The sequence below is a fragment of the Lichenostomus cassidix genome, chromosome 4 (genome assembly GCF_008360975.1).
Source record: "Lichenostomus cassidix isolate B80296 chromosome 4, HeHo_3.0, whole genome shotgun sequence".
NCBI lineage: Eukaryota > Metazoa > Chordata > Aves > Passeriformes > Meliphagidae > Lichenostomus > Lichenostomus cassidix.
In genome coordinates, this window is record NC_139484.1 from 64,546,830 (window position 1) to 64,573,773 (window position 26,944).

Here is a 26,944-nt window from a genome sequence, read left to right on the forward strand (position 1 = left end):
TGGATTCTGACAGGGGCTTTTTCTTGGAAAAGACTTTTCTTCAAGCAATACAGCCTGTGATTCATAGCCAAGCCTGGCTGTGTGTAGGAGAAGTACCAGCCCACAGCTACCACTTCCTCCTCCACAGACAAAAAGGTAGAAACACTCCTGACCCCCATGGGATGCACCACCCCATGGGCCATGCTGGGAAGCAACAGGGCATCCAGACCCCTCTTTTAGATGCAAGTTTATTCCAAGGTACATGCATTACTCATAAAAGAGGACAGGCGCTCAGGCTTTAGGAACACAGGTCTAACAAGCAGTCAACAGCCTTGTGCCCAAGAGGGGGCCAAGGCACCACACAGGTGAGAAAGAAAAAAGCACCACCAGCGCTCCCGGAGGAACACACAGTTTTGTGCTCTGGGTAGCGAAACCTGTTGCAGAGCAAACGGCCACGCGATGGCACCACAGCGCTGGGCAAGGGGACATCGCCACGCCCGGGCCGCCACCAACACCACCTCCCAAACCAGCCGGAGCTACTCTGCCCAAACTGCTCCAGCAGAAACCTCCGGCATCGCTGGCTGTTGTGTAGATGGAATAACGAAACCCACAAAAGGGAGCTGAAGGAGTTTAAGTAAAAAAGTTAGAAGAGTTATTACAGTCACTTTGAAACAAATAATTCACACCTCTTTTTTTTTTTTTTTTTTTTAAAATGTCTTTCTTCTGTGCCTAGGTCTAGCAGGAGTAACGAAGTGAAGCTAGCCAAAGGAAAGGTGTACTGTAGCAGGCATCTGATGGTTTATCCAACCATAATAATATACAGAGGCTAAAAGTTTGTTTTCTCACAAGCAGCACAGAACATTTAGTTCTATTTAGTCCCCTACCACCATCACTTAAAAAGAAGTTCTTAAAATGTAAAAAAATCCTCCGAAATGGACCACTGTGTCTTGGGTGTAGTCAGTGCTAGGGATGAAGGTCAAATCCAGCTGGTGCTTTAGGCAGAACAAGTGCAGGTGGTGTTGCCTCTGCTGTCTGTGCCTGCAGCATTTGAGGAGAGGAGAAAACACCTTCCACTGAGGCACAGCAATTCCAGGGATGTTACCATGCAAGAGTCTTGAAACATAGCAGGATCTGGAAATGAAAGTCATCTCATCCACTTTAGAACTGGGCTTTGCTTCTTGCCTAATTTTCACTTTCCTGCTCTCAGGAGAGCCTGTAAATACACACCTGCATGGCAGGGAGAGGAGTGGAGTCTCAGATGTTCAAGCTCTGTCTAAAGGCACTTTGGCAATACAGGAGAGCACCTGACGGGTTTATCCAAGTCTGGAAGAGGTCAGTGTTTGGTCCACCATCAGTCTTAAGGGTTAGCACTAGAGCAACATCATAAACATGAAATCCCCTCCATCCTTGTACCAGCTAAGCTTCTCCAAATTGTCCAGCAGCACAGAGATTGCTAAAAATAGCTGGGTCTGATTCTGCCCAGGTGAACTGGCACATCCCTGGTTCTGTGGAGTGTATCAGGATCTGGGCACCAGGAAATCTCACAGAGCAAGTGCCCTATGAAATAACAAATGAAGTGTGCATCTCAACCTATCCCAAAGCTTTTGTCCCAAGCATTCTATCAGAGCAGCTGACCTGGAACAGAATTCCCTCCCTGGCTATTTGACAAGGTCGACCTGACACAGAAAAGAAAAACTTTAGACTATGTCTGGCACTGCCCCAGCACAGGCAAGTGGAACAGAGCCATTTCACACAGCTGCACATAAGGAAATTGGGATAAGGCCAGCCACACATATCCACACAACTCAACACTGTAAGACAAACCTTCAGGCTTATCACAGAACCAGACCCTAGGAACAGTATGTAAGCATGAAAACAGTTTCTAAAAACCCACAACAAACCACACCCGAAAAACCACCATTCCCAAACCAAAACACACCCACCTTCTGCAGCACTCTAAAACTCAGAGAAGCCACCATTGCTCCAATTCAGATAAAGGCAGCGTTGAAGAACAACAGGGTTTATTCCACACTTCCACACCCCATGGCAGATCTTCCTCACCAGATCTCGGCTGTGGCTCGAGTGCTTCAGCACATCACACCCACACACTGTGCACACACAGCGCCCAGGGCTCATCAGCTTTCAGTGAACTCACACACAGAGCAAGAGCAGGTATTTCAGTAAATCTACCCACAAATATCCTAAACCGGCAAAACCAGCGCTTGTCAGCTTTGAAATGCCAACTCTGAAATGCATCTACAGAAGCAATGCCACAAATCTGAAAAGATACACATTATCAGGCAATTTGGTTGTTTGGTCTCAGGCTGGTGGGACAAAAGCTGTTAGTACAATGAACAACTTGATTATTAAGAAGAGTATCAGTCCATTTCCTTAGAAAATCTAAATTTTTTATTATACATACTGTATTACACTGAAAATACGTACCCAAAGACAGAATATTTTGAATTTACATCTGTACAAAAAAAAAACCCCAGAACAACCAAAACAAAACAAAAAAATCAATAGAAAACATACGGGCTATGCTATAGATGTGACATTTTAAAAAATGACAGTTTTGTTAAAGGCACCAGATTCCCAGAGGGCTCTGGCTTAACATTTTTTAGTCTTTTTTTTCCAGTCAGATCTCACTATGCAAATGTGATTCACTCTTAAACCGTGTGATGTCAAAGTCTCAAGATTCTTTTACCTAGACAAGTGGTCTGCACTTTGACACAGCTTAGTGAGAGAAGTGACCAATTCTACATGGAGATGTCAAGCAACTACCAATGGCTCCTCCCCACTGCATCCAGCATCCTATGGTATTGAACTGAAAGATTAAATGGCAAAGCCACCACTGAAAATTAGGTTAACCCAAAAAATAACAGTGTTAACTGTACTAAGCCTAGACTGGTTTGTATGGAGAGGACTACAAAGCATTAAAGTAGCAAAAGAATGAACAGGAAGATGGAATCTGTGATCAAAACTCTTGCTCAGCATCCTTCTTGGGCTCCCTTTCTTCATTACACTCATTTCACTCTTTTTGGTACTCACAGCACGCATGAAAGAAAAGGGAGCCTTCAGAAACCCACCCCTTCACTATAGGACAAGTTGTTGATGAAGCCTGGGTAAGATGAATGTGCTCTTTCTTACCTAAAAACAAAGTTTAGTCAGGATAGGGAAAACACAAGCCACTTTCATTGCTTCTTTCTCCAGTATTTCATACTCTAAAATCAAAGAAGCTAATTCAATATCATGCCTAGGCTTGCACAGACAGGGGCTTCTCTACAATCAAGGGCAAGAGAAACTGGGACATCCTCCTTGATCAGGTGCAGGTTCAAGCCCAAACTTCTAAAGATTGGGCCTGCTTTCCTGAAACTTCATGCTTGGATAAAGGGATGAGGAAAGGACACAAGCAAAACTTTAAGAAAACTCTGATTTACTTCTCTGGTCAACTCAGTACATCTGCAAGTCATTCTAGAGTAAATAAATGTTTTTGTTTAACCTTACAGCATACACTGAGCTTCACTGAATAGCTTCACATCCAAATGACTGAGTATTCAAGACAAAAAATGTCAAGTTCCAGGGCCAGATTTTGTTCTGTATGTAACAATTCCAATATACTGAATTTCAATAGATGTTGCCCTTTCTGATTTGTTTGGCATTATTCCTACTTTCAGAACACAGATTTGACGATTTCATTCACTGAACCAAAGAACTCCATGTAGTTTTACTTTTTACTGTGTAATTTTAACAATGTTGCAGAAACTTCCCTTTCTTTTAGCATTCAAAAAGTACACTCTAGATTCACAGATCAAGTCGAAGTAATGCTCTGGTATTGAGGGTCACAGAGTGACTTTAAAAAATAATTTATTTTTGCAGTGTTAAATTGTCTCATCCTAATGAATTAACGGAAATAAAAATATACTATAGTTCTATTTAAAATTTCCATTTATTGCATATGGCTGGCTTTAGACAAACAGGCCTGGAGACCAACTGCATTATGCAGCAATTAACAAATAGCAGCATGGTTAAGCTTCCTACATACTACTGCACTCAAATGACTCCACTGCACTCTAGGAGGGCTTCTTGAAGAGCAGAGGGACAGCTATCTCTACCCCAAAGCACAGGTCTGAAACACAGACTTTTGTGGACCCAGAAAGTTTAGTGAGGGACCACCATTAGTTTCAAGCAAACCACAAGAGCCACCACACAGCAGCTCCTGACCACGACTGAACTGCACAGGTCTTGCATCAACAGTTTACAATGACAGCACACGCCCCTCAAACCAGCCAGTTTTCTAAATGCTCCTTCTTAACAACTGCATTTGATACTTGCAGCTCATCTAGCAAGCAGGAACAGTTAAGACAGAAGTATCATACATGTTTACAGAAAACTGGTTATCACAAGGAAATTTTAAAATCTGAATGCAGACAACAAAAGGAATGTCACTTTTCTTTAAACCTTTCTTCTAAAAGATGAATACTTTCATAACCTATCGTTAGCCCTTACTGTGTAACACTCTAAAATCAAATAAGTTATAACCATAACGCACTCTACTGAACTCCTAAAAACTAAAACTCACTACTCTTCCTCACTTATCAAGCTGTTTTCTAGCTGTTTATAAAGAAAAGTTGCAATCAAAATTACAATCTACATTGTTTCTGAAATGAGTAATTCTGGGAGGACAGCCTCAATGTGACAGTTATATGTGAGTAACTTTCACACTAAAACATGCACAACACTCTGTAATGGCAGCAGTTACCATCAAATAACCTGCCTACTTACAGGAGCTAGAACATTCTGTATATTTGTTTAAATAAAATTAAGAAATCTACACTTTTGGTCACATCTTAAAACACTGTAGAATACAGGGGATTGTTTTTAATATTATTTATACTTGCCCTGTCCTGTTGGGTAGTTTGATTGAAAACTAAGATTAAAATGCAATAAAAATTCCCCAATAAAAAAAGACTCTAATCAAACATCTAAATGTCTTTATTAGTATGTAAGTGTACTATGGGATTTGGTCTGCTTTCTTTTCAGAATAAAAGAAACAAAATTAAAAAGCTTCATTTTGTCCTAAAAGTTCCACTTCAACATGAACCTCTAAGTCAGCCCAAGGTACCTCCTCAGCACATCACCACTCTACTCTGCTACTCATCTTTGTACTTCTTCCTTCTAAGCAGCATTCCCAACCAAGCACAGCTCCACACACAAGTATGGCAGAAACCAGACATTGAATCCAAGACTCCTTCAAATGATGAAGCCAAATCTCCCAAGACGGAAACCTGACTTATGTACATAAATCCTCTCAATAAATGCCACTTTGCTTGTACTATTAAAGCCAGATTACACCACTGGTGTGAACACAGTTATAAAGATAAAAATGTGCTTCTACTAGCAGGGGACAAGTACAAGGCACATTTATATGCCAGTATAATTGTGGCCACATTAGCAATTATACTGATAAAACTACACTGGTAAGAACCACAGCTACAGTCATTCAAAACTTTTTGGGTCAGGTGTTGGCAATCAAACACATTTTGATCGCTCAACCAAACATACATTTACAGTGCTTCAAGACAATAAAACTACTTTTACTCAGATACGTGTCTCAACCATTTCTAGGTCCATTTCTAAATTAAGCTCCAATTGGTCTTGAGATTTAGTTGTTTCCCTTCCTCCAGGTAAGTTATGCTGTGCAAAGGGCTTGCTATGCAAGAGCCATAGATGAACTTCTGCCCCAAGACTCCTATGGCAAGAAAATATCACTTCCAGGCAGCGACAAGCCACCATTACTTCTATAATTTTGATGGGCTTTTTTTTTTTTTTCATAAAGTTATGATACTCAGTTTCTGTCTATCTCAAGTAATGCCAAATATAGATTAACTCATGCTGGGCATGTACATTGACAATATAGCGAGTTAACAAAGCTGCTCAATCTCATCCTATGACCCAAGCATAAATAAGCTAAACATACAGTGGGTACACCTTTAGACACTGACATCTACCATCTGCAATAGTTATACTGCAGCTGAAATATAAAATTATCAAGCACCGACCTGTGGTGCTTCAAATATCCATTCTTAGGATAGAACTCATGTTTGCCAAAGAAAATATTTTTACAATAAAGATCTGTGCCCTCAGTTAACAGTAAACTGTGAATGACTGTGCAGTAGTCTTCTCTCCTGGTACTTAGCAGTAAACTGCTCCCATCTGTAACCTTTCACCTATGATCTCCTCCTTCAGCATCCTGAACTGTAGGAAAACAAAACCACACCAATGTCCCCCCCTCAAGATCATCTTTCCCCCTCCCAAGATTAATAATAAAAAAAAAAGTGAGTTTGACACCATCATCTTCTGTGTTCACTGAGCTCAGTTTGGTTGAAGAGCACAGCTTCTACTCTGGAGGGTAATAAGAAATGTACACATGAATGCCATTTTGTACAGTTGACATACTCTATGAGCTGGTTGACTCTAAGCTTGATTTGGTCCAGTCTGCTGCTGTTGCATCTCTTAGGAAACATTAGTTATAGGTTTGTACTTCTTGAATCTGGTCCATTCACCAGTAGCATAGTTCATTTCAAAGACTGTGTCAACCAACATAGTGGTGCTGCCCGTGCCATCTGCCTTTGGTAAATCTTCTGTATGTTCACTAAGTTTAATTTGGATGATGTCACCTTGCTCTTGGCAAGGATTCTCTGTGGAAACAAGGAGAGAAACACATGATACATTTGAACAGTGTATTAGACAAGATAAAGAAAATTTCATGGTGGTTCCTAGGTTTAAAGCCCCCCCCAAAACACAAACAACGAAGCTCATACCCAAAGCTGAGCAGAACACATAGTGAAAGATCTTCCTCCCTCCATACTCCTGAGACTGAGCTTAAAAGATAACAAAACCAGACCCCAAAAGATGAAGCTCAAGGCTAAAGTAACTAGAAGAATAAAAGAGGGACTTAAACCTGCCTCAGAGTCAGAAGAGAAGCTTATATTTAAAAGGGAGTTAGTAAACTTGAACTACCAGAGTTACTTTACTTGGGACACATTTTGTAGTTAAATGCCTCACCGATTTTTTAGCTGTTAAAGAAGCCCAAAGAGCTTCACGGAAACCACTTGTCCCAGACTCTGTTCCATACCAATAGAAGTATTAAATGTTACATTTCAAGGTACTGATATTCAAGAATATCAGTTGGCAATTATTTATCCAGCCTTCAGAAGGTGCTGACATTATTACTGAAGGAATTAATATTAGTATTAATATATACTTTACTATGTATGTAAATGCAAATAAATATCACACACACATTTCCAAAATTATATTTTATCTTGCGTTAGGAAAAGCTGTCCATGTAGATAATAAAGTACACCCTCCTACTGTAAATTAAAGTAGCATCCAGAACTAAAATCACTGTCAGGAATGCAAGATGCACTAAACTTAAAGCTCAGGGATCACCACAGTAATTCTGCTCTGGTCATCCTCACTACTGTGTTTTGTTAATCCAAATGCATGAGCCACATTTAGGCTGCAGGACTCCAGGGCTAAGAGCCCCCAAATACCAAATTAGAAACCAGAGCTAGTACAGATGATGGAGTTCACTTAAGGATTCTTAAGCCCCTTCTCATCTTACATCCGATAATCTGCTAGGTAAAACAGCTTTGGTCTATCAAGGCCAATACATAACAGGATCCAGCTATGAGACAGCTTATCTCCCTGTGATTCACAGCACCAGTGGTTATCTAAAGTCTCTGAGATAACAGCTGCCAGTTTCTAAAGCAAGGAATTAGCAAAGAGGTTCTGTACCACCCGACTTGTATGTCAACTTCACAAAAGAATTTACATTCATTGGTCCTCTAGGCAGAGCAGTAGGACCCAACCAGTCTGCTCACTGTTGATCAGCTGCTTTGTTCCTCTTCAACCCTAAGCTGTGATTCTACAATGAGTTCAGTTATGTTGTGGTCAGCTGCTGTTCTGACAGACTGTTTGACTAACTGGAAGTGGACCCTAAAGACCTATTTCTGTGTAGTTAGAAGTATAATCCATAAAATTATGCAGAGTCCAGAGTAAAGCAACGAGTCCAACACATACAGACAAAGCTAAAGCAGTGCACTCATATGCACATTTAGAAATGCTTGGCTATTTCAGATTTAGTTATTCAGAAGCAAGCTAAATTAATATCAATACATGCCTCTGGATCCTGCCATGAATCCAAGTATAAGAGCCTTTTCTGGCCTTGTAACTTTGTTTGCAGTCTTGAACATTTCCTGTGCAGCATACATTTGCTCCCTCTGTAACAGATACAACAAATGTCAATTCCAGTGGAGAAAAACTCTGCCAACAGGGACCACATTAATACCCACAGATGAGCATGAAAGAGTAAGGTGAAAGCTTATACGACCTACAAAAAATTAACAAAAAAGCCATTTTAACCTCAAGGCTTTCCCCTCTGTAATACACCTGAGAATTAAAGCAGTGACAACTGAATTCTGAAAAAGGTAAAAAACACCCCACCTTCATATAGTTACAGGAGCATGTGAGAAGCTTAATGTTTATGTTATCAATTTTGTGTCCTTCATGACACTAGGAAAAAAAAATCCAATGCTTTCTCTACAGTCCAACAAACCAAGGCTTGCAATAATTTCAGAGGATTTTTTTCCTTTAGTAACTGCAGCAGAGGTACTGAAGTCACCCAGCTTATTAAAGTTCAGATCCTGCAAGCCAGGCTTACAGATGTGCTTAGCAAAGTCTTCAGATCAGTTGCATCTTGAATTAGTTACCTACTGAACTTCAAGCATGCACAGAATATATACCAAACTACCAGGAGTAAGAAGCTTCAAGATAGATCTCCACTCCCAGGCTCTGAAAAATGTGTAATGAGCAGATGAGGTGGATCAGAAATAAAGTCCTTTACCTCAAAATAATCTATTGATATATTTTCTCCTGTTACAGCAACATCTGGACAATTTTAAGCAATTTATATTATGTGCAATTGGCTGGGAACTTTCTGTTAGAAATACACCTTTCTCCCAGAATTCTTTATAATGAGCAACACATTATTCTGCATAACAAATAGCATTAAATAAAGACATCTTACTGCAACATTAACACTGCACATCTAAAAATGTTGTGATTAATATTGAGACAGCAATGCTAAACCACAAAAATTTTTGTTATCTTTGGTTATAGAAAAGCAGCCTCAACCACTCCAAGATCCAAAGGCCAAGAAATGCCAACATATGAGATCCAACCCACATCAAAATCATCAGTCAATGTTTTTACTTACTGTGAGAGAGAGGCTTTTCTTCGGTGGTGGCTGTTGCTGAGTTTGGGAGGCTGCTTGTGGTGCTTGTGCCGCAGGGGAGATGGCAGGAGGGGTGGTGGGTGTTAGGGGTGAGGTAGGTGTAGCTGCAGGGGGATTAGAGTTACTGTTGTACATGGGTGTTCTTTGTTTGAACTGTGCAGGGAGAGTTGTAGTAGCATTTGGAGCTGCAGGCTCTTCAGTCTGTCTGTTAGTCTGCAAGGCCTCTCGTGCAGAGCCAGCTGCAAAAACCAGTCAGGATAATTAAAAACATTATAATCCACAAATGGGGATTAGCATCACCAGTGGCCTTTAAAGAAAACTAAAATCTCCTCTGATTCCATTTTGCACCACGATTCAATACGCCATCTAATATCCATATAAAAAAGTTAAGAGCTAATGCTTTTTCCACTCAATTATCTTTAGAAATAATTAGACAACAGAGTAACTAGCTGTCCAATATGGATTACATTATATTTAGCATCAAAAATTGATGTTTAATGGATATCAGATTTATTAAATTGAAACGGCTTTATTTACTTTTAAGCTCATATTGCTGTAACAACTGTACTCTGATCCTACCAGGATTGTTGCTGTACTATTACATAAAAGCAAATCCAAAAATATTTCATCATTTTTTTACCTAATGTAGCAGCTGTCAAAGAAAGTGGCAATTAAGTAACAGATACTGAAAATACAAATATACTTCAACAGATGTCAGAATTAAGTGTAGTCTTCACAAATCACTCATTATTTAAACACTGCTAGAAGTGTCTAAATCCCACAACTTTGACAATGCTTAACTCTGTTCTTTCTCAAAGCTGATTCATTCACCTGCACTAAGGAAGTTATACTATTCCAAACCTGGCTGCAGTTGGAGGCAACATATGAAATCACAGCAGCTTGACCATACAAGTTATCATCTGTCCAGCCAGTGGTAATTACCTAGTGGACACTCTACCTACATTCTTTTGCAGCTCTTAGACACGGGCACAGCTGCTTAAGTACCCTTCACAAACCTCATGAGGTTTAAGATAACCTGTTCACACTGTGCTCCAAGGAGACTAAAGGCAGATACAGATCAGAGCTACACTGATGCCCTTCAGATGAGATTTTGGGAGATGAGATTTTGGGAAATGAGATGTCTACGGCTCAGCACAGACATGGCAATGGTTTTAGCAATATTGGTATTTCTCACTAGATGTGGATCAACTGAGAGGATAAACATTTGCAACGATTAGTTATTCCATAATTTTGTACAAGTTTCATTACTGGCTTTATCTCTTGTCAGAATAACTGACTTGCATGAAGTAATGTCTTCATTATGCAACCTCAGATTATATGAGGCCAAATCTGTGGATCTTCTGCGTGCATCTTATATCAAGGAAACAGTTTTATGTTCCTGGTCCATAAAAAAAGCTAAATACTCCATACTCCTAAAGAAAAGAATAGAGAACAGAGATTTTTAAACTAGACCTTTCCTGCTGTTGAACACAATGCCAACACTCTGGAAAATAGTACTAGAGCTGCTGACACACTGATGTGCTCTTGGCTGTGTTCCTTCTGGAGATGCCAATCAGGAAATTGTTTCACTTACTTGACTTAACTAGCAGTTAACTAAACTAAACTTAACTAAAACTTAGAGCCAACAATTATTTTCTTTATTTAGGTTAAATGACATGTTTGGTTACCCAAACCCAAAGGCTAGCGTTTTGCAATGGATTTTTATATTGCTAAGGTGGAGTTTCATTCAAATTGAGGGTCAGTAGGTGTGTGAATAGAAGAGCAGCTTGACAGTAAAACTATACAGAGTTGGAAGTATTAGTTCCCAAGAGCAAAGAAGTGTCTCTTACCTGGCTGTGTTTCAGAGCTTGGGATATAGGAGGAAGATGGCACCACACTGGGGGTAGCAGGTAAATAACTTGTAGAAGGTAGTGCAGGCTCATTGTTTAATGAGCCAAGTTTCTACAGAACAGAAAAGAAAGTATTATAGCCACACTGCAAGTACTCATGGGCTGTTCCTGCATTTTAAATATGATTTCAACATTAGTTTTACTGTGATATTCCTTTTGGGCACTTAATTGCAGACTCCTCTGTTAGGAGTCCTACCTAACAACCTGTTCCAACACTGACTTTCTACTTCAAACATTAGAAATTTGTGCAGATGGCACTCTATGAAGAGCTACACTATGGGATTAAATGATCTGCCTGAGCAAACCATCTGCTGCTCTTCACCATCAGCAAGCAGAACCTGTGTTCATCCATGGGCATAAGGCTGACTAGAGTATCATCCAGGAGAACACAAAGGCCTCTGGGACATAGGCAAGCAGAAGGCAGCAGTAACAGCACAGGTAAAAATGCCACTGAAACAGGCAGTCAATACCAACATGACTGATGCCATCTAGGGTGATGAGACTAAAGAAAAAGCCTCATTTTGTACTTAATTATACATGGCACTGCATACACAGCATAAAGACACCAGCATGGTTGAAGATTCCGCTGCCTAATCCAGCCTTGTAAACATAAGGGGGCGAGAGAGGCAAGATATTTTGGGGGGAGTAAGTCTAACAGACAGATCATTGAAGGTAGCCTGACTATATAAAGTATGGACATTCTGTAAAACGTGGAACTCGGTAAAAGAAAGATTCTCTTAGCACTCTGCAGAAAGAGAGGCAATGCCCTTCACTCCTGACTCTGGCCTACCAAGATCTGCCTGTATGTTGGTCTTGGCATGTCTCATGTATCAAACAGAGCTTCTTACTCAGAAATACAGGCAGGACAGAACATTTTTGGAAAATCTAAGTCCTGACTGAGAAAACAAAGTTGCACCATGGTTTCTAATATACTGTATCTGAAATAGGAAGAAAAAGCCTACACACAGCTCCTACCCCCTTCTCTCCCTGACTAAATTACTCTCAGCAAGAGGTTTGCTTTTCCTTATGTGAAAGCATAATGGAATTTTGAAAAAATTATGTAAAACTTTTTTTACCTAAAGAGGTATGTTTCAACGAGTAAGTAACATACCATTACAGTGTTTAAGTGGTTTAGAATAGCACGTCAAGACTATATTTTTTTTTTTTTTTGACTGGCTGGTTTTTGTTTGATGGATTTTGTTTGCTTTTACCTGTGTAGATACAAGGCCAGCAGCATAATCTGGGGTAGCATTTTCTACTACTGTTTCTTCTTTGGCTTGCTTTTCTACAACTTCTGTATCTATTGAATAAAAATAGTAGTCAGTCCAAAAACTTTTTCTGAAATACTGAACATACATTAAACAAAGATATAAAAATGCATTTCTCATAGTCTTCTAAAACATGCTTAAAGAGGTATATGCTGAAATAGATACATTAATCTCCAAACACAGTTTTATAATGAACCCAGTAATGAACTGGACCACAATGTACAGAATACAGTAACTGAGTAATTTGATATTAGAAAGCATAAAAGCCCAAGTAAAAATTTAATTGCAATTATGGGCTTGTTCTGAGGTGGTACTCTCTTTGTGACAAATACAAAAAAGCTGTTTTGGGACAAATAGGCTGCATAGTATACCTTCTTGATATGGTTAAGTAGGGCACTACCCCGTCATTTGCCTTAAAAGTAGTGTATCAGATACTATTCACTTGCTAAGATCCTTGGTCAGAATTTTGGAGAGTGCTATAAATTTTTTCAACATTACTTTCAATTAATTTACTTGGCCATACAGCCAGTAAAAGTAAGCATATCAAAACAATTCAGAAAAAAACCCAGTGCTGAAGCCACTCACACTTGTAGGCTGCCCAAAGCACAACTGATTAGCTCCACCCTTTCACTTGACTGAGTTACATTACTACCTAGGCACAAGGCAATATGAGTAGGAGCATTGAAACAAGTTAAAATCCTCCCTTAAAAACTATTTGGGTTGGTTGGTATCATCCCCTCACTTCTTAAAGTTTAGCTCAGGCTAAGCTTCAGCAACTTAAGAACAAAATGGTACTACAAATCTGGATCCTATTTGCAGGTGTACTGATAACCTTTGTTAAGTAGAATGCTGTACCAACCTAATGTCTTTCTTCTTCTCTTTGCTTCACGGCCAGCACCTACCATATCCAGCTCAGAGATATCTAGAAGCTAAAAACAAAGACCACAGATAACTTAATAACCATTGTTAAACGGAGGTAGTTTAGCTCTAAATATCATCCTTAATTTTTCTTTTCCTTTAATATATTGATGCTTGATTCAAAACAGCTGCAGAAATTCAGTTTAGGTGAGGGAGGAGAACTGAGCAGAAAAACAAGAAGGAATGCACCTACCTTGACTCCTCTTTCTTTGCGCAAAGGTGTTCTTGAAGGAGGAATAGGAGTTCTGTTTCCAGAAGGACTAAATACACTGGGTGCTGAAGTACTCCTGAATGGAGCTTGTTTTGGTATTCCTTTGAGTGGTGCTTAGGGAAGAGCAAAGAGCAACAACTGAAATACATGTTTAATTAGTTATGAAAAATGCATTAATGTGTTCAACTTTTCCCCTTCTTAATGCACACACTACCTCCCATTTAAATTAAAATGTTTATAGAGTGGAACTGTCTGTAACACACTACATGTCCCTCAAAGGTCAGATTAGGTTCTACCCTTCAAACAAGGAGTAAGAGCCAATCTCTGACCAATGCCTGCAACCTTATTGTACGTGAAATATTCAAATAGGTGCATTGCTAGCAAAATCTGCTTTTCCTACACACACTGATGCTTTCCTTACTCGTAAAAATATAAACTCTGAACATGTAAAACAGTATAGGACATAAATGTTTTGAATCCAGTTATTGCCAAAGCTGCTTTTCGAAATTCACTCTCTAGTTACTTGGTAAAACTGTATTTAATCAAAATTCTTAGCCAAGCTTCTGCAGGGCTAAGGGCTCATGATCTACTGCAAAGGTAAGTTACTGCTTCACACAGGTGTTTGAAATTCTAGAACTGCTGTTTGCACAACGAGGAGGACCCAATTTGGGTCTACAGTAAAAACAGAACACCTGCTGTCTCAATACTCAGAAGCATCAGCTACACCTGTAACATCTGTTTCCCCCAAATCTATGCTGCTGTCCTTTCACCTCACACTTAATGCTACCACTAAAACCAGCAATCTTTTAACTATTAAAAGTTATTAAAAACAGAACTTCAGTTCAGTTCAGTTTGAGGTTAGAGACTCTGTGTAGCCCTTCACATGTTTTACTGAAAACATTTCACCACAGGACAATCTTCTGACCCACGTGAGTCCATTTCAGCAGAGGAAACCTCAATGGGTCCCCAACTTCTGTTTCCAGAGGCCAACTGGCTCTAAAGGCCAGGTCTAAAAACCGGCTTTAGTAACTCAAAAGCCGCACAGAATGCTAAGAAAGAACAGTCCTTTTCTATACTTTGAACAATTTTTAGTTCAAATTATAACTACTTTCTGCATTTCCCGCATGAACATGAGGCCAAACTTCAGCCCTCAAAGTCACGTCTTAAATAGCATCAACACAAAGTACCTCATAGCTTCCAGCCACACAAAGAAATCACTCAGTTTCACACCTCAGCATCACTGGTGGCCAGGAAGGTTATACCTGTGCAGCAACTTAAAGAATGTAACTAATTTTGAACCCTCTTCTTGCTCCTTACTTGAAAAATTCAAGCAGTTCAGGATCTTCAGCAAACAGCTGAAATGTATTAATACAAAGTTGAAGAATCATTCTACATGTCTGCCGTTCTACTGCTCAGCCTTGGCTGCAGAGAACACACAGCCCTCTTCTTTCTCCAGACAGAATTATACAAATACAAGATAGTTTCACTCTACTTCATAGCACTTCAAAGAGCACAGCAGACTACTGTGATCCACTCTGCTCCCTTTTGGAGCAACATGGCTTAGTCAGAAGTTATTCCTGGAGTGATGCAAATTAAATTCCTATCAAACTCTACAGGCATGATCTAGCTGCATACAGTTAGAAGCATGGCAGATATACTTGCCATTTAAAAAACCCCACACACTGTTGTTCCTTCTGACAAGACATGTCAGAAATATTTAAGTATCAGGAGAGAGGGAGGCAGAAAGGGAGAAATCCTTTGCTTCAAAAAAGAATTAAGCTTTTGTAAAAAACAGATGGCAATTTTGTTCTTCATCAAGGCCATTTTATCAGGTTTTCTTTCTGAGAACTGATGAAAGTGAGCCATACTTGTTGTATCTATCTTCTTGACCAGTCCCCTGCCTTTGGCATGGAAAGGCACTCCTGCAGTCTTCTTGAGCTGTTGTGCAGTTTCTGTTGCTAAAATGAAAAAGGGTTTTAGTTATTACAGAAGCTATATGGAAAAAATACAACATATTGCTTCTTATATAAAATGTTATTAACTAATACATAAAGAGATAGGAATAGCAACAAAGAAATAATTATATTTTAATTAAAACCCAGGTCATTTATGTGAAGTAAATGACATATTCACAGTATTTGGAGAAAATGCAAAATCAATATGACTATGCAATGGACAAGGTAGCTTAAGACAAAAGAAATTACCAGAACAGGAAATGTACTCAATAGAAATTGAAATAATTAAAAAAGTTACAGGACATATCATAAAAAGTTACAAATCTTGTATTTAACCAGACCAACTCAAGTTACATGCATGAAAGCAGCAAGCTGTGGCAACAGAACAGCAGCTGCAGTCAACTATTTTAAGATCACTTAGTTCAACCAGCTACCAATATGTACATGTACACATATGTTGCCTTTTGTTAAGAGAAAACCCTCTTGGGTTTTACACCCTATACAGCCATACTGAGAGAAAGAAAGCATTAATTAGCAGCTCTTGCTCCCTGCTCCAAAAGCACATGGCAAAATAAACTATGTTCTCATTTTACATTTGTTTCAGGAGCATTAACCAAAGCTGTCCCTCACAAGTCCTCGCAACTGACTGTTAAATATACCCATGAGAGGACCTATGTGTGCTTTAAAAAGCTACAGCTCTTCATATGCCTTGAAATCTGAACAGCATTTAATTCAAAATTAGCATTTTAATGCAATCCTGGCTGGAATGACTTGCACCTGCTCTTCCACACATCAGTCCATCCTCATCTAGGAAAGCTCTTGTAACTGAAAATTTTCCTGTATATCACCATACTGGAGAATAAGACTGAATATAAATCTTTGTTTCACCATTTAATTTGTATATAACCTTAATACTACTTACATTTCTGCAAGAGTTCAGCTCTGAGAGTGGCACTTTTAGGTTTCCTTTTCAGCTGGAAATGTTTCACTGGGGGAGTAAGTGGCCCAGCTAGTGTTGTCAAGGCATTTTTGTTTAAGTATTGGCATTCCAACGGCAACATAGCTGAAGTTTCACATTCACTTACTGCATAAAGAGTTAACAGAGTACACATGGGTATTAGCACCTCTTTGACAGCTAATGACAAAGCATTTTACAAATAGACTGTACAGGTGTTTTTAAATTTTAGATTACTTGTTTAAACACCAAGAGTAATTTAGTTGCAATTATTATAACCAGTTATCAGTATGTTTGTTTATCACATTAGCTTAATAAAAGCTTCCATGTTAATGATTCCTAGTCAAATTATAGCTATAATCTTAAATATGCTACTAATGTCAAAAAATATAAAAATTACTGAATTCTCAGGTTCCTTAAAAATTACACATGAAAAGGAAACTACTGAATGAAAATCCAAATCACAAGTATGAACAGACAAACGATCATTTGTTTATAGTAAGAAAACAAAGTGTTTCCACCTCCAAGCCATTTAATTATTGTTTTGCTGCAATCCCAGCCCAGAGATCATGTCTGTCCATTGATGCCCAAGGGCTTTTTCTAGACAATGTGCTAAAATAAAGCCACTGAAGTAGGAGTAGTTTTGCATCACCATTTACTGTTTGAAGCAGCAACCGTACAAGTGCCTGACCCCATATTTTCAGCTGCTGGGCAATCTGTAGCTGCTTGGCCACCAGCAGCACAACTCTTCCTGAGATCAGTCTCCCTCCAGCACCTATCACCTGCTGCCCAGACACTTCCAGCAGAGGCAGCCTCTGCCCAGGACAGTGGTGGTGCTTCCACACACACACGAGGCTGTCCACACAAAACAGACTTGCTGTCTTCTTTGGTACTGCAAATGTGAGACAGCAACAGAGAAAACCTCTACTGACAAAGCTGCAGCACAGCCTGTCTCTGATACTAATGAATCCACACCAACTTTTGTGCTGCCCTTCACACTCCGGGCAATAACTGACATTAAGTTCTGATGATACATGAAAAGATAATTTAAGAAGCTACCATTCCTCAAATACCACAGTTCCCAGTCCAGTAACATTCCAGGTCATGAACTGTGCTAGTTCAGAGACAAGACAGTGCTTGTTCTGGTACCTCTACTGTTAAGACAGCAAGGTTGCCTGTGAAATGACAGGTTATTCCTGAAAATAGGCACCACATTCCTGCAATTTTCACCAACAGAAAAGGCTTACCTTTCTCTCTAAGCTCTCCTAAAATATCTTGAACATTGGGATTCTGTTCTTCAAGATCAAGGTTAAGGGAGCCAGTATCTGGAAAGGATTTTAAAATATCAGCTACCATTAAGACCCAGGGGTCTGAATCCAAGGTAGCGAGCTGGATAATTTCAGTCAGTGCCCCTTTCATCTAACAAAAAAAGAAAAAGAAAATCAACCAATTGGAAACAGTTTTAAAAAGGTTATAGTTGGATTTATTTTAAAAACACACAAACATGCACAATGTTTTACTACTGGGGGAGGGAGGAGGGAGACTGTTTCCACACAGTTACACATTAACTCTAGAATCAAGTAAAGAATGAACTAAGGTAATTTTTTATACTGCTTTCAGCCAAACTAACCCAAGTTTGTTTGGAGCTTTTGGCAGCTCAAAGCTCTGTTTAGCACTGGGCGTTTTTACTAAAAGCAGCAGCCAAATTTTTACATTACTGTCTCCTTATGTTCTACACTCATACTCCCTGCAGACCCACACCTTCTATTCAGTGATAGGAATATGCAGGTTAGAATACAGGTTTATTTAGAACAGGCATCTAAATGAAGATGTGCCCCTTGCCTGCCTACAGCATAATTAAGCAGACAGATTATATCTGCATTATAATTAAGTCTTCAAAATATTGCTTAAGCTTAGGCCAAAATAACCTAATCAATACTGTATTGTTTGACAAAACTTATGTGTTACAGAAGCAAACACAGCCTTCTAACATGCCACAAGTAACAAGATTTTCCATCTACGCAAAGTTTCTACAGTCAGAAAAAAGTTATTTTTCTATTTTGAAAGATGCAAAATAATGCATTAAATTAATTTTAAAAGTCTCACTGTGAAAGTATTTTTTTAATTACTGACCAACATATCTGTTGGCACAATGACATGAAAATCAAGGTGACTACAATTGAGGGTTTACACAGTGAATCTCTTAAATAAGTTGTTGGCTTCATTCACAAGTAAGTTTAAACCCCCAAAGACTGAACACTTGCTTTTTTTCTAAGTAAATTTTCATGTAAGCATGACAGCATTAGCTTCAGAGAACTAAGATGTTTGAGATATACTGTGTGTCTAAAAAGCCACAAAATACAACAGTAAAATTACACAAAATAATTCACCATACTCTATCTGCATTGTGTTAACACTGAAGAATGTACAAGCAAGTGTAAGGAAATACACGAATTTTGATTTTTCACAACCCACTGTGGAACATATAGCTTAGTTACTCATGTTTCTGAACACAGGAAGACAAGCAAGAGACTCATCTTCACCTTTATGCTGTAATTCTTTCCCTTTATTTAAAGCACCCTTATATGGAAAGGTTTAATAAAATAAGCTTACTCCAGACATATAACTCTAAATAAAAGAAATAAGAGACACTTCTGCTCCCCGTGTCTTTCCCACACACTTTTAAAGCTCAGAGGCAAACAAACATTGACATTTCTCAAGTCCTTTCATCCCCACAATGTTATTGCCCTCTCACTGTGGAAGGGTTTACAAGTCCACTCTAGGGCCAGTTTGTCCTTTATCCCTTGCATGTTTTAGGGCTCACAAGTTATGTACTTGTGAAACAAACTGACTCTGTCCATCTGACCCAAAAAGAGCATTTCTGTAGTTCTAAGCTCAACCAGCTCCTTGATGTGACTGACTGCAGTCACACAAGACCCAGAACCACACAGAGTGGAGCAGGAAGAAGACACTTCATGAGCCAGCTACCATCTTCAGCAGAGCCACTGATTTGGTTTGCTTTGGATTAAACTGAGCACATAACTAAGACCACACACTGTTCAATGTGCTGCCAAATTTAACCAATGCTTACACCGTGGAAAGAATCAGTTTCTGAGGTTCTAGTCTTTGCTGTTCTCCATTGCTCATTTCTTCTTTAGTAAACATAACCCCACCAGAAGCTCCACACACTTGTCAATCTCTCTATTCTAACCCTAAACGCCTTAACAAAAGTCATTTCTACAGTGGATAAGATGAGGATGACTGTGAACATTATCAAAGTCAAGTCTTTTGTTCTGTTATCTATGCTAAAGGAATCAAAGCACTGACTTACACAAAACACCTGGAAACCTAAAACATCCCCGAAGAGCTGATGAATTCATAGCTTTTACAAGCTCTTCTGTGGACATCACTAATGCAGGTAGTGTACAGAATGTAATTTCTTTCATCAAAGAAAGTCAGGTAAAAGCTAGCAGAAAAATGTCTCTTGTATCCTCACAATTTACCCTTCATATCTGCTTCACAAAACTCCTATTTGTACAAAAAATTCACCGAGCCACATGCCTATACTATGTAAATTCCTAGAGAGCTCATGTCTGGGCACATTGCATCCCCACTGCTCTCACGGCTAAAGTTCAGGCAGCCTATTTATGCCACAACCCACTGCTTTACAAGCCTTTGCTTCCTTCAAGAAAGGAGCCCAGAAACAACTTGTTTGCCTAGCATGGGGCAAATAACATTATCACAAAGCCTCATGGCAGAAAGAACATGGTGGAAGAACAGTCACTGTCACGCAGAGGGAAAAAGCACGCTAATGTACTGTGAGCTAACCAGAGACTTTGCCTGAATATGGCTTTGTGTTTAACAAGCCTGGATTCAAGTTTTGACTCAGGTTTGTCTGCAAATGGCAATTTAAAGACATGTTCCCACTTCACTGTTCAACTGGCAGCTGAAAAGAAATATTTCATTTGTGGTTTTGAGAATGCATGAAATGCAACTCAACACGGAATCGTACATGCAGTTTTCCTGTTACTTTACAGGGCATAGCCATAATCCCAATCTCTTAATTGTCTAAGATTGCAACACCAGGTCAGTAAGACTTCCATCAGCTCCAACCAGCATCTTGTTAAGCATGAATGTCAAGATCTGATGTAACAGGTTCGGGTGTCTTTCTCATCTAAAACTTAAGCACCTTAAGTATTTTTCTCAGCCTGCTGGCACACAAGAAAAAGCACAGGCCACGACTAGAAACATCTAGCAAGCAGGGATCAGGCAGGATGGGAAGTGTCTAGGAACAAAGGGAGATAAATAATGGCTGTGCAGAAAGGACAAACAGGACTGTGGCAAGGTGTAAAAAAGGAAGTGTTACTAGTAACACACAACATGACAGCTCCAAGCTGACTACTTGCAAAGAATTCCCACTTATTTGCTTTCCATTCTGCTCAAATTAGTATGTGTGATAATACTCTTAGACAATGCATCAACAGTTGGCTAATAAACCAAATGACGCTTTAATCTTTCAGAGGCTATAGAAAAGATGATATTTAATAGGTATCTGCATTACTATTATAGAACATTTTCATTAAACTAAAAGCATTGGATTGAAAACCTATATTAATATTTACACAATACAAACCCAGGATGGGTCAATACCACTATCGTATGTGGTTTGCATTTTAATCATGGAAAAGAGCTGAAGTGGTCAAGAGAAATATTAGATTAAAAGATACTGTTTTACATGACAGAATAATCACAAACTCTAAGTGCAGGCCAGAAAGGTGCACAGCAGCCTATGTGTTCTCAATACAAAGGGAAATGCAAGTGTAGTGTCCCCTCTCACTCCTTGGCACCCATACTCCACAATTCTCACTTTCATGCACAGATGACTGCTGGTGCACATGAAAAAGTACAAAGAAACAGTTTTGTTTTCTACTCTCTTGCAGCTACTGTAACAAAAGGCCAGGTCCTTGCTGGGATAGGGATCTTCCTCTCAAGATAATTCAGAGAGCACAGAACCACAGTCCTTGTTCCAGACTTGGTTGTAACATCACAGTCTAACCCTGACCAAATAAATTAAACATTGGCATAAAAAGAAAACTTGCACTTGCCATTGTGAATCGGGTTAACAAGAATACAATATGCAAAATAAACAGAAATAACTGTTCTGCCAAATTCACAACTGAAACTCTGGTCAGCACTACACTGAGGTTTAGGCATCATTTCAAATAAGTGCAATTATCTAGAAAAAATTTAGCAGATGAAAAGCCAGAAGATTCAAGAGTTTGCAAGTTCTGCCCAGAGAATTACAGTGGGAAAGGAATTTTTGATAACTGCCTACAAAACTAACTTAAGATGAAAATGAGAGCCAATTATTCTTATTAGTCAGCAGGAACAAACATGCAGTAATAAGGTTCACAGCATGATAAAAAAATTAGGTTTATTACCTGTCCCACAGGAGTATTATGAGGATTAAGTCACTTATAGCTATATAATATTTGGGGTGTTGAATGAAAACATTATGAAAATTGAAAGATATTACGTATGAGGATAAAAACCACTTAAGTGAAGGACTGAGCTTTCAGGAGAGCTCATTGAAGATTCACTTGTCTAGACTGAAGCTTTCACAGAGATTTAGAAAGGACCAGGAGCAATTAAATCCCTTCTAAACCAAATACCATCAGTTCCCTTGATTCCCACATTGCTTTTTACCCAAATGTCTGCCCCCAAATGGTTTCCATGTTATTCTAAGCTTTCATGAAAATGCTACAATACAGAAAACAGAAAAAAAAAATTAAGAGAAAATAACTCTGTTGACTCTGTTATCTAGAGAGAGGAGTATCTTTTAACATGTAACATATCCTGCAGCTGCTGTCAAGAGTCCCAAAGCTTTACAAAGCTGATGCAATATATTTTCCAATACAATTAAGCTTCCAAATGCCAGCCCAGTGCTTCTCGCCCATGATCGATACAGACTGGCACATGGCACAGGAAAGACATATGACTTTCCAAAGAAAATAATTAAGTTCTCTCATAGTTAAGTTTAATCGTTTTCAGACATGGGAGTGATTTCCAAATGACAAATTCACTTCCAGGCAGCTACAGGTACCCTGTCCTGGCAGGAAGACACCACTTCCAGCACTCCCCAACACATGAGCAGAGGCTGTTGCAGAGATGTGCACAGCACAGCCATTCTGGACACAGACATATTTATCTATTTTCTGGATATTGTGAGCAAGATACTCAATGCCAATTAAAATATCAAAAGCCTTGACAGTAAGTTAGGTGACAAATCTGCACCAATAAAACTATATTTTAGCAAACTAACCACAAATGATGAGTGTCTGATAAGACAACAGCCCTTTCTGTCAGCAGTTTGGTTACATCAGCCATTTTTTACCACCTATAGAAGGAAGTCTATAATGATAATAGTAGGCCCACTAGCAACGTTAAGGGTTACTGCCTCAGGAGTTTTTCTGGTTTTGACCTTTTTTTAAGGCCCTTCTCAGGGCCCCCAGTTCAAGGGGAAAAAAAAAAATCACATATCCCTGAAATAATTAAGATACTAAGAGTACATCTCAATCAAGCATCATCTGTTTACAATGAAAGGTTAAAACTATGATTGAATTCATGAACTCTACCAAACTGAAAAATCTGTAACAATATTTTATTACAGCAGTAACAAGCTTTACACTTGGAATACAACTGATCACTTTAAGGACACACTAAAAGGCACACTGACTGACTTGCTTTTCTCTGCATACACTTTATCTCCATGGCTAACAAAAGCACAGATCCAGTAAAGCTACTGGCTACCATCTTCCTTGGGTTTGGTTTAAAACATTTTTACCCACCCTGTGAACACTCTTGCAGCATTTCAATGAATTATTTCAGTTTGCTTAAATGCTGTTCCCACAAAGAGTTGCCACGAGTGCTATTTATGAAGGTACCTAAGCTTTTTGAAGCTCTTTTCAATCTAATAACACCACTGATTTTTCTAAATGCTGCCATACTAATTTCTTCCAGGCTGCTTGGATTTTCATACCAAGTTCAGAAGAATTTTGCAAACTCACGAGTTTGCTTGAACTCCCATCCCCCTTTCTGGCCTTGATTATTTTGTTTTTCCAAAACATGACCCCATTTATCACACACAAGGATGACAGCTTGCTCACTGGGCAGGCACTAAACATGAATATCATGTTTAAAAAATTAGCATAAATATGCTGAACAAGTTTTTTTTTAAAGTAACACCAATGTAACACAGTGAACAATCATACAAATGCCTGTGGCAAGACAGACACTGACATACACGAAATTATTGCTTAAAGGTGATTCTTGCCCATTTTCAGCCTAGAAGTGCACAAAAGCTGAGCATACAATAATCCAAGTTACACACCACACCCTGCCTAGTATATATATGTATTAAGCCTAAGCAGCAGCTGTGTTTTAGCCAACAAAAAGACTGGTGAAAGCACAGCTGAGGATACACTACACAAGAAAGTGAAAACTAACAATACACCATTTCCATGATTTTACCAAGAACCTTCCATGATGGAAGTAGGAGAGGAATTTATTTAATCTGGGTGAAGAAATTTAGATTTCCAAACATTCTCCAGCTATTGCCCCAAACATCTGTAGCTGCCCACTGGTAAGAATAAGCTAGGTGCAGATGAGGTATGGTCCAGGGCCAAGTGAAGAAGCTTGCAGAGCCAGCTCAGACTCGAGACAGACAGTATATTAGCCGGGGTAGGACAGCAGAGGAAAGCACCAGCTGTTCCCAGAAAGGTAAAGAGAGACCAACAAAAAGCATGACAATTTTCCTGAATCAAGATCTGACTGCAGGAGGGTGGGGAAAAGCACTGCCCAGTGCAGACCCCAGATCTTCCATTCCCAAAGTTTCAGCACTTGCTGCTGTCCTTCCTAAAGCAGAGATGCTCGACTTGTGACACCTACACAGCTGCCAGTACTAAGCAAGGAGAGGAGGAAGCCGAACACACACACCACTGCTCCTAAACGATCCTGCCTCTGTCCAAGCCCTCCAACAACCACTGCTTCACAAAAGCCCTCTTACTCAAAAGGCACCCAAAACACAGCCCTAACACGAGTCCTTGTGGGGCACACGATGGGTTTCACGCCCAAACTGCTTTCAAAAGCCTAGTGCCAAGCAGGGAATCCCCGAAGAGCAGGAAGAGGAGGAGCAGCAGCAAAGCTCCCACTCCACTCACTCCCTTATCACGGGGAATCTCAGCGCTTTTCCTCACACCGAGTCCTCCGAGCTGGGAGACCTTCCTCCCTTCTCCCTCCCCGTCCAAGGAAGGCTGCAAGGGAGAGGCGGGGATGGCTGCGGGGAGCAGCCCCACCGCACGCCCCTGCCTCGAGGGGCTGCGGCCGCTCGGCTTCGCCCCGCGGGCAGCCCGGGTGCTCCCTCCCCGCAGCCTCTGAGTGGAAAGAAAAGGGCGGGCGGGGGAGGTGGTACTGGCACTACCCCCCTTCTCCCCTCACGCCGTGTCCGACCTCTCCCCCTCACACACACGCGCGCCCCGCTTCGCTGCGACTGCCAGCCGGCGCTCACCTCATCGACCGCCCGGCGGGGCAGGTGCAGCATCCCCAGGAGCAGCTTGAGCTTGACGGCCGAAGAAAGGCCGTGGAAGCAGAGGCGGATGTTGTCGATGACCGAGGCCGTGAGCAGCGAGGCGATGCTCGGCGGCGCCCACAGCTCGTCCGTGGAGCCCAGTTTGTTGTGCAGCCACAGGCCGGTGTCGCTCTCCCGCATCGACGCCATCTTGGGAGCGGGGCGAAAAAAGAGGGGATTCTCGACGGGCATTTTATGAAGGCACCTAAAGGGAGGAAGGGAGGGGGTGAGGACCCCTGCGGGTCGCTGTCTTGTTCGCAAGCCAAAATGGCGGCGCCCAATGAGATTGCGCTTGGGAAGGCGGAGGCTCTGCCGTAACCTAAAATGGCGGCGCCCAGGAGACGAAATGTAATGAGGCGCTTCCCATCTCTCGGCCAAATGCAAAATGGCGTCCGCCACAGCTTTTCGTCCGTATTGCAAGATGGCGCCGCCTCGCTGTAGAGAAGATCCGCTGTCAGCCCTAACTCATTGTCCCTCACCGTCCGTGACTCCTCCTGGGCAGAAATGGGAGGAGAACCGCGAGCGGGCCGCCGAGCCGGGCGGCCGGGCTGGGCGACAGGGCTTCCTCCCCGAGGCCGGTCAGCCCCCGAGCCTACCGACGCAGCGCTTGACGGAGCACCACGTCTCCTTCCCTCAGAGCCCCCATGCCCCGAGGGCGGGCCGCCCTTCCCCTCAGCGCCCCTCCTGCGGCCGGCCTGTGCTGCCAGCCAGCGCCGCTCCCTGGCGCTAACGGCCCTGAACTGCTGTCGGTGACGCCGCGCGGCCCTCGGGCGCTGCCCGCCCTGAGCAGCTCGGGCGAGGCGGGAACCGCGGGCCGAGGCGCTGCCTCTGTCAGGAGCCCAGCGTCTCCTCCATGATTCCCCCCGAGATTGGAGTGCTGGTGCTTCAGCCGCGGAGCGCGTTACCTCGCTGTCCGTACCGGAGGGGATCGGGAGTCAGAAACCGCCAGTGCATTATGCGTGTTCCCTAGCGATTTGGCTCGTTGTTATTTAAATATGAAAAATTAATCAATTGCCTGAATCCCGGAAGATTCAGAGGGTTTTCAAGTGCTGCATAAAGGGTTCATTTTAGCTCGTCTCTGGCTGAAATTAAAGTGCGGGAGTTGTAGGAGTGCGGAGCAGATTCTGCTGATCTCTTTCTAATAAGTTTTTGAATGAAAACCTTTTCTTTACAACATTCTTGACAACGTCTTGAAAGGACGTTGTTTACCACCCGGTTTCTGTGCGATACAGAGCAATTGTTGCCGAGGTGCTTTATATTTCCTCAATATAGAATCACAGAATCGTTTAGGCTGGAAAAGACCTCCAAGATCACGGAGTCTAAACATGAACTCACTTCTGCCAAGGCCACCACCAAACCATGTCACCAAATGCCACATCTACACGTCTTTTGAACACTTCCAGGAGTGATGATACCACCAATTCCCTGGGCAGCCTGTTGCAATGCTTAACTACCCTTTCAGTGAAAATATTGTTCTTAATATCAAATCCAAATAGAACATCGTGGAGTCTTTTATTTTGTCTTGTTCTGACTTTTACTGATATCCAAAATGTTGAGTGTCTGCAGCTCTTGGGTGCTATGACTTCTGTCAGTGTTGGAAGTATTTTGAAGCAGAGTTTCTATGTGAATAAATTATATATTAGCACGCTGGGAATTTTTTTGCATCCCTAATCATGCATTTTGTTGGCACCATCAAACAATGTATACTCAAATCTTATTTAAGACAGACCTTTTGTATGCAGTGAGCTTACATTTTAGAGCAGCAAAATCAAAGTTGAGGCAGTTTGTGTAGCACATAAATACCCAGAATTTCAGTTGAGC

At 40.8% G+C, this 26,944-nt stretch overlaps 1 protein-coding gene across 2 annotated transcripts; it reads right to left on the reverse strand.

Moving 5' to 3' along the window:
- Positions 1 to 2,365: 2,365 nt before the first annotated feature.
- On the reverse strand, positions 2,366 to 25,916 carry NELFA (negative elongation factor complex member A). 2 transcript variants are annotated; one of them, XM_085059626.1, is made up of 12 exons: positions 25,443 to 25,916; positions 25,064 to 25,328; positions 17,745 to 17,916; positions 16,465 to 16,626; positions 15,456 to 15,545; positions 13,570 to 13,700; positions 13,318 to 13,387; positions 12,402 to 12,490; positions 11,131 to 11,242; positions 9,263 to 9,519; positions 8,168 to 8,267; positions 2,366 to 6,680 (listed from the first exon to the last, which is right to left on the reverse strand). In XM_085059626.1, exons 2-12 carry the CDS (start codon positions 25,313 to 25,315, stop codon positions 6,496 to 6,498), a joined length of 1,620 nt encoding a protein of 539 aa, XP_084915752.1. In that variant the 5' UTR covers positions 25,316 to 25,328; positions 25,443 to 25,916; the 3' UTR covers positions 2,366 to 6,495. The 2 variants fall into 2 exon arrangements, with proteins under 2 accessions (XP_084915752.1, XP_084915753.1); XM_085059627.1 differs by having other exon boundaries at positions 25,603 to 25,915.
- Between the last annotated feature and the right edge of the window lie 1,028 nt (positions 25,917 to 26,944).

Coding starts and splice junctions, on each gene's coding strand:
- NELFA (XM_085059626.1), bottom strand. CDS start 25,315: ATGCCCGTCGAGAATCCCCTCTTTTTTCGCCCCGCTCCCAAGATGGCG. Junction 9,520..11,130: donor AAGCTCTGAAACACAGCCAG/GTAAGAGACACT, acceptor TGGTTTTTGCAG/CTGGCTCTGCACGAGAGGCC. Junction 8,268..9,262: donor AGAAAAGCCTCTCTCTCACA/GTAAGTAAAAAC, acceptor TATCTGTTACAG/AGGGAGCAAATGTATGCTGC.